This window comes from Blastomyces dermatitidis (assembly GCF_000003525.1).
Source record: "Blastomyces dermatitidis ER-3 genomic scaffold supercont1.10, whole genome shotgun sequence".
Taxonomy (NCBI): Eukaryota; Fungi; Ascomycota; class Eurotiomycetes; order Onygenales; family Ajellomycetaceae; genus Blastomyces; species Blastomyces dermatitidis.
This window is the reverse complement of record NW_025544783.1, coordinates 2,216,650-2,225,515: the sequence shown is the minus strand read 5'-3', so window position 1 is coordinate 2,225,515 and position 8,866 is coordinate 2,216,650. Positions and strand designations below refer to the sequence as shown.

At 27.6% G+C, this 8,866-nt stretch overlaps 1 protein-coding gene across 1 annotated transcript; it reads left to right on the top strand.

The window, feature by feature from the left end:
- Window positions 1-7,526: 7,526 nt before the first annotated feature.
- BDCG_17740 (uncharacterized protein) lies at window positions 7,527-7,884 on the top strand (the record flags this gene model as incomplete). Its single annotated transcript, XM_045426813.1, has 2 exons — window positions 7,527-7,559; window positions 7,693-7,884. 2 exons carry the CDS (start codon window positions 7,527-7,529, stop codon window positions 7,882-7,884), a joined length of 225 nt encoding a protein of 74 aa, XP_045282436.1.
- Window positions 7,885-8,866: the final 982 nt, after the last annotated feature.

Below are 8,866 nucleotides of genomic sequence, written 5' to 3'. Positions count from 1 at the left end.
TGAGAGACAAAGAAGTTAAAACTGATAAGTTTTTTATTTATTGAGAGATAATGATTTTTAGTAATACTTCTGTTCTCTAATTGATTAGCAGAAGCTGGCAGAGAAGAAGAGAATTGAGGTCTTGTTCAGGTCTCAAATGTGCTTCATGATTCAGAATATTGAGAAGACAGCCCTGCTCTCTGAGTATGTCAATCTGCTTACTGCTGAAGTAGAACCTGAGACAGCAGATCAGAAAATGCAGGATTTTGAGGCACAGGTTGACCTGACTGAGAAAGAGCAGTGAGAACTCTTCTCTGAGAAGGCAGTGAAGAGAGATTTTAAGATGATTATCATCTCAGATGAGAAGAAGAAGAAGAAGAAGAAGAATAAGAAGTGAATTATAAAGAATGATAAGAAGAATGAGAAAGAGAAGAAAGATGATGAGTAGAAAAAGTTTTTTTCTTTTTATATTAGTTAGTTTAGTTGTAAGTTCATAATTATTAATAATTGAAATTAATTTTAAGTTTTTAAAAATTATTGTACAAGTTGTAATCAAGTCAGGAACAATATATATATATATATATATATTTAACTATCATGATTCACAAATCACTATAATGTATAAGTATCAACATTTTTTCAGCATTGATATTCACAATATTAATATATTTTTAATGATATTATCTGATAATGTAATTTAGTAACACTCTCTTTCACAATATTAATATATTTCAAGAAATATGACAGAGATTAATCAAGATTGTTTATTTACTTTTATACATTGATAATATTCAATCTGAGTTAGTACTAAAATTATAACTAAGCTAAGAAACAAGATTATTTTCTCTTATATTAATTCTTCTTACACACATCAGTGATCAGTTATTGAAAATAAATTATTATCTTTCTCAAATTATTATCATATCTTCTGAATTCACTTCTTTTACTTCTATTGAAGATTCACAAACTCTTTAAGAAATCACTGTGAATTACAAAGTCTATATTATTTACAATTCAACACAGAATGCTCTCTTTCAATCATGATAAATAATTACTTCATTCTTCATATCTGATTTCAGGTCATGAAATTTATGAAAAACTCAACATAAACATTGAGATGAACTATAGAATAATTATCAATAGATTATATTATAGATTACTGAAGAGTCATCTCTCTGCTACAATCACTGTAACTTCATTCAGAAACATTTATTATAAACTGATTATAACTCTGAAGAAATTTCCTGACATCTGAAGTCATCAGAATGCAGACAATAAAAGAAAAATAATCAGAAAATTACTACTGAGCTGATAAGTTACTCTACTAGATAATGATTTTTGATAATACTAACTTTCTAATTTGAAGAAAATTATATGAAAATGACTCTGTATCAGTACTCTGATTTCACAACTCTTATCTGATAACTTCTGTGAATAATTACTTCACATGTGTATATCTCTGAATCTTTCTCTTTGATCAATTGAAAACCCTGAATTCTGAACACTTCTTCAAATGCTTAATTCAAATCTTCATATTTCACATCAATCCTGTCTTCAGTTCAACCTCAAGACACACTACAAAGTCAATATACAACATCTAGAATCAGAGTTAAAGAATCATTGAAGAGTGTCTCTCACAGTGAATGTATGAACTAGTACAAACAATCTTACATTTATGAGAGTTACATGTTATTACATTGATGAGAACTGAACTTATTGAGAGACATTAATTGAATTTGAATCATTGATCAGTAGTTATACTGAGGATTATATAACAGAGATATTAATGACTGTGATTAAAAATGACTATTGAAATATTAGTCTCAGTCTTCTTATAATTATAACTGATAATACTGTGAATAACTACACTATGATGAAGAGCTTGAAGTAAAAATTGACTTTGCATTTCTGAAATAATAAACAAGGTCATATTCTCTGCATTGCTCATGTGATTCAACTTGTGATGTAAACACTGATAAAGAATCTTAACATTGAGATGAAGAATAATGAGATGACTGATTCTTGAGATGAGAATGAGATGAAAGTGATTACTCAAGTAACTTTTGTATTTACTTTGCAAAAGATAATGTTTTTTGATAACACTTTTTAATATTGCTTTTTGATAATACTTTTTAGTAACACTACTGTTAATTTTGAATAGATTGACTAATAATTTAAATATCATAGATTTGAAACATTGCTAATGTGATTTGTATCTCTTCTAAACAATAACAATAATTTCATGATATTCAATAAATAAATAAATCAGTCACATCACTGAATATGATACAGAATGTTAGAATATGATGAAGTTCAATATATGAGATGACTGTTCAGACTCTTTAATTACATCAGGTGATTGATCATTGAGTGCAACACTCTGATTGAGAAAAGATTCAGATATTGAAACTTTCTGATATGAAGTAGACTCAGTTGAAATATGTGATTGATTTACTGTTTCAGTTTTATAAGATAATAAAGACAGTCTCAATCACTTGTACATCAATGCTGCAGTCAGCCTGGTGAGTGTATAACAGTTTATTTACTTATCTTAAGAAGCAGTTGAATCACTTAAAAAGAAATTCAGTCTGAGATGATGCTATAGTGCAGGCTATTGTTACTGTAAGAAATAAACTGACATATTACTACAGCAAAATGAAACAATCTTTTGCAGAGTACTATGCTATAGTAGCTCTACTAGATCTCTTCTGTTGAGTTAACATCTACACTTCTCAAGATTGAACAGAGAAGAAATGAGACTTATATGTTAAATTAGTCTGAGACTACTACAATGCTAACTATCAGAGATTTGAATGAGCAGATGTTCAAGATGTGAAGACAGTGAAATACAATTCTCTAGTAAGTAACAATCTTTGATAACACTTCATATCACATAGAACTATAATACTAACTTTGAAACAGAACTTGCATACATTGATTGCAACTGAAAATCAGGCAAAACTACATACTTGTAAAACTGAATTTGATTACTATCTTCAAGATGATTCAATGAATTTACATATCAAATCAATTCTAGAGTTATGAAAAATTGTTGAGAGTATATATTCAACTGTTGCACTGATGACATGTGATATTCTGACAATTTCATTGATAGAGGTGAGAATGAAGTGAAAGTTCAACTTAAGTTGAGATATTTATCACTATTACTGAGAACAATTACAAGGAGAAACAATCAAGAAACTCATGATTGTAAAATATGAAATTATCAGACAGTTTAATACCTCTGATCATAGTATATCAGAGAAGTGTAGTTTTCATGAGAAAGTGAAGAATAAACTTACACAAGAATGTATTTAGTTGTTTCATGAGTGTTATCAATAATCATTATCAAATTCTGATTATATAAGCAATCACTGAATGAACTGAATGAGACTGATTTTGATCTTCAGTCTCAGTCTCATTCTGATTTTGAAAGAATGATCATCTTTCACAGTTTATTCTGGAAAATTACTCTCATTTCACTGTTCTTGAATTAAATCTGGTCATTTTTCACGCCATTTCTCTCAGAAATGGTTCATTTTCAGATTTTTTTAAGGCTTGATTCTGGTGGGACTCACGTCAAGAAATGTATGGAATCAGATTAAATGAAACTAAATGTGAAATTCATGGTCCCGGCGGCCAGTCTAATACAGAGTGAAAGAGAGTGATAGAAGAAGAGAGTAATAGAGATAATTAGACTGACTATATAACTGTGTCTGAGATCAGAATCAGATTTTTTAATAGTCTTATTATTAATTTAACTGATTTCATTACACAGTTTTAACATTAGATAGTAGTTTCATACTGTCTCAGTGAGACTTACTGTCTACTCTTATCACATTTTTCAAATAAGATCATGATTTTCACTTCTCAATTTAAATTATTTTTATTGCTTTAAATGACTTTAAATCTCATTTAAGCATTATCAAAAAGCATTACTTTTTAAAAAATTAAAAATAGTCTAAAAAAAACCTTAAAATGTCGAAAAATAGTAACTTTATGTCAAGAATGAGATTAAATGAGATCAAATGAGATCACTTTCTTATTTTTTTCAAGTCATGATTTCATTTTAAGATCTGATATATAGTCACTTTGCATGTTTTTTTGATAGTCAGTTTCAGCAGAATTCATGTCAAGAAATGTATGAGATCAGATTAAATGAGATTAAATATAAAATTCATGATCTCAGCAGTCAGTCTAGAGACAGTAGAGAGAGTGATAATAGAGATAATAGAAATGATAGAGATGATAGAGATGATAGAGATAATAGAGATAATAGAGATAATAGAAATAATAGAAGTCATAGAGATGATAGAGATAATAATAATCATAGAGAGAGTAGAGAGTAAGAGATAATAAAGAGAGAGTAGAGAGTGATTAAGAGAAAGAGTGAAAGTAATAGAGAGAGCTGCGTAGGCAGAAAAGTGAGTATAAGTGAGTATTTAATACTTGTATAATATTATAATATAGTACTTATTTATTAAAAATTTAATAAAGAATATTACTAAATATTATTACTTTTCTAAATATAGATTATAATTTATATAATTTTAATTATAAAAATAATATAAAATATAAAAAAAATAAAAAAAAAAGAGAGAGAAAGAAAAAAAAAGAAAAGAAAAAGAAAAAAATAAAAAATAAAAAGAAAAAAAATTAAGATTATAAAATTATAGTATTTTTAAAATACTTACTTTTCAGAGTCTTTATAATATTTATTATTAACTATATATTTCTTATAATAAGAGTAATACAGCTGAGATAAGTTATTATCTTAATATTATCTAATAAATAATTAGTATATATCTGTATAAATATGAATAATTAGAAAATATATACTTAAAAAGTATAATCAGAGTGAACTCTGATATTACTTAAATAATATTAAGAATAGAATACTGAAATCAATAATTTCTCTTATTAATTTCATAGATAAAATATATAAAGATAATTTTATAAAATATAAAATCTCTTAACTTCTGATAAAAATGAATCTGTAAGAAATCCCGCTTCTCATGAATTCTTTACCTCTATTTCTATCTCTCATGTAATCAATAGAGCTAGCGGCTCTTGACTACACACAACTATATAGACTGAAGTTCATGAATACTATTCATAACTCAGCTTGAATACTATTATACATTTAATCTCTACATTTTATCTTTCTACTGTGAATACTTCTAGTAGTTAACAGTACATATCACATCAAGCTGTAAACACCTGAATAATCACCTGTGAGTACTTATTCTTACATTTCAAGCTCAGTCAGTCAGCAATCATCTGTTATGACTGAAAGAACTAGAAACTCATGTGCTTCAATCTCTGTGAACTCTACTGCAGACACTCAGAAGCAGTTATCTGAACTATGAATAATCTCTGTAAAAGAAGTTTCAGAGAACTTACTAATCACTCATAAGTAGACTGACTGTGTGACTGTGTCTGAGACCAGAATCAAACTTTACAGTTATTATATTGTCTAAAAGCATTACTTCTGATTATAATTTGTATTCATTATATTGATTTCAAATCACATTATTTCAAATATTAAAGATCTCAGATTCACTTTTCAAATAAAAATCTAGTTCTGAATAAAGAATATATTTAAATTCTTAGTCACATTTTCATTCTGATCTCATTATTGAGAATGACATTAAATGAGATTATGAAATCACTTCTCACTTACATAATATCATAACATAGTGCTTATTTGTTGAAAATTCAACAGAAAGTGTTATTAAATATTATTACTTTTCTAAACACAGATCATAATTCATATAATTTTAATTATGAAAAAAAATATAAAAATATAAAAAAAAAACAAAAAACAAAAAACAAAATAAAAACAAGAAAAAATCAGAATAAATAAAAAAAAAAGAGAAAGAAAAAAAAAAGAAAAGAAAAAGAAAAAAGAAAAATAAAATAAAAAATCAAGATTACAGAGTCACAGTATCTTTAAAAATACTTCCTCTTCAGAGTCTTTACAAATATTCATCAATCAACTGTATATCTCTTCACAGTGAGAGTAACACAGCTGTGATGAGTTTATTATCTTTAATATCATCTAATAAAATAATCCAGTATATATCTGTATAAATGTGAAATATTTAGAAAATATACACTTAAAAAGTGTGGTCAGGGTGAAACTCTGCTGTCACTTGAATGATATCAAGAGCAGAATGCTGGAATCAATGATTTCTCTCATTGATTTCACAGACAAGGCAGATGAAGATGATCTTAAGAAATATAAGATTCTCTGACTTCTGATAAAAACAGATCTCATGAAGAGACTCTATTTTCATAATATCAGAGACTGAGTGTTACTAAAAAGTGTTACTTTCATGCAATGCACATGTACTTACTGTGATAATTCACTCTCTGTACATGTGACTGAGAGTTGCAGCTTTCTCACACTACACAGCTCTCTCTGAAATACTGGCACTGATTTGCAACTCATGCAGTCTCTCAGTTCAGTACATACTGTGTGTATACAGCTCTGTGTGCTGAGATCATGTTGATCATTATAGTCTGACATGGTACTCACTTTTCACAGGCCATGTTTTATTTGAGAAGAGGGGGAGAAAGACTCAACTGTGGTTTTATTAGAAGAGAATGAATAATTAGTAATATTGAATATAATTTGATTCTTCTGCATTTAAAATTTGATTAGTCTATACTCTTTAATTTGAGAGTTTCTAGAAGTGTTTTAATAGTTTTCATATCAGCTTAGATTTAGTGATGAGTTGAAGAAGAAGAGAAAAGAGAGAAGAAAGAAATGAGAATAACTTATCTTTATAATATGAAAACAGAGAATTACTGCAATCATTCTCTCTAGTAACAAAGATCTGTTTTCTGCATGTATCTCTGATAGAGATTATATAATAACTGTATATAAAGAATATCAACACTGTATGTATTGAATAAAGATGATGTTACTATATAACACTGTAGCTATTTCTATATATCTCTGAAAGCTGTTAATATTTTCTTTGTCTCTTTATATTTGATAAGTCAGTAATATATTTCAATGCACTTCTTCTTTCATTATCATTATCATCATCATCATTATCATCATCATCATTATCATTACTATCATTATCATTATTAACATTATTACTATTATTACTATCATTATCATTATCATCATCATTATCATCATCATCATCATTATATTATTTCTGACTGTCTCTTCTGTCTTCATCTCTCTTCAACACTTACTGAAATCAATCATGTCATCTCTCTTTAAATATTCTGCGGTTCTGTGAATCATCAAGGCGCGTGAGCATCATCACAGATTGAAGAGAGAGAAGAAGAAGATGTTTAAGTAAGAGAAGACTGATTGTAAGGCATATTATAATGCCTTGAAGAGACTCTGTAAGAGAGTAGAATGATAATGATTTTAAGTAATACTTCTGATAGATTTAGACTGAACTAAGTATAGAAATAATATGAATAGTGCTGCCTGTGAGAGATTGAAGAAGAAGATAGTGAAGAGTCTCATACAGCAGTGATGAAATCAGAAGAAGTTCTGAGAATGATTTGAGTTCAAGATGAAGAGAGAGAGAGAGAAGAAGAGTGTTACTGTAAATAAGTAACAGCAGAAGAAGATTGAGAAGATATTAAAGTGAGAGATAAAGAAGTCAAAACTAGTAAGTTTTTTATTTATTAAGAGATAACAATTTTTAATAACACTTCTGTTCTCTAATTGATTAGCAGAAGCTGACAGAGAAGAAGAGAATTAAGGCCTTGTTCAGATCTCAAATACACTTCATGATTCAGAACATTGAGAAGACAGCTCTGCTCTCTGAGCATGTTAATCTACTTACTGCTGAGGTGAAACCTGAGACAGCAGATCAGAAAATGCAGGATTTTGAGACACAGATTGACCTGACTGAGAAGAAGCAGTGAGAACCCTTCTCTGAAAAGGCAGTGAAGAGAGATTTTGAGATGATTATCACCTCAGATGAGAAGAAGGAGAAGAAGAAGAAGAAGAAGAAGAAGAAGAATGAGAAGTGAATTGTGAAGAATGATAAGAAGAATGAGAAAGAGAAGAAGTAGATTTTTTTCTTTTTATATTAGTTAGTTATAAGTTTAAGTTTTTAATTATTAATAATTAAAATTGATTTTGAGTTTTCAAAAATTATTGTACAAGTTGTAATCAAGTCAGGAATGATATATATATATATATATATTTAACTATCATGATTCACAAATCACTATAATGTATAAGTATCAACATTTTTTCAATATTGATATTCATAATATTAATATATTTTTAATAATATCATCTGATAATGTAATTTGATAATACTCTCTTTTACAATATTAATATATTTCAAGAAATATGACAGAGATTAATCAAGATTATTTGTTTACTTTTATACATCAATGATATTCAATCTGAGTTAGTACTAAAATTATAACTAAGCTAAGAAATAAGATTATTTTCTCTTATATTAATTCTTCTTACACACATCAGTGATCAGTTATTGAAAATAAATTATCATCTTTCTTAAATTATTATCATATCTTTTGAATTCACTTCTTTCACTTCTTTTACTTCTATTGAAGATTTATAAACTCTTTAAGAAATCACTGTGAATCACAAAGTCTATGTTATTTACAATTCAACACAGAATGCTCTCTTTTAATCATAATAGATGATCACTTTATTCTTCACATCTGATTTCAGATCACAAAATTTATGAAAAACTCAACACAAATACTGAGATAATCTATGAAATAATTATCAACAGATTGTATTGTAGATTACTGAAGAGTCATCTCTCTACTGCAATCACTGCAACTTCATTCAGAAACATTCATTATAAACTGATCATAACTCTGAAGAAATTTCCTGATATCTGAAGTTATCAGAATGCAGATAATA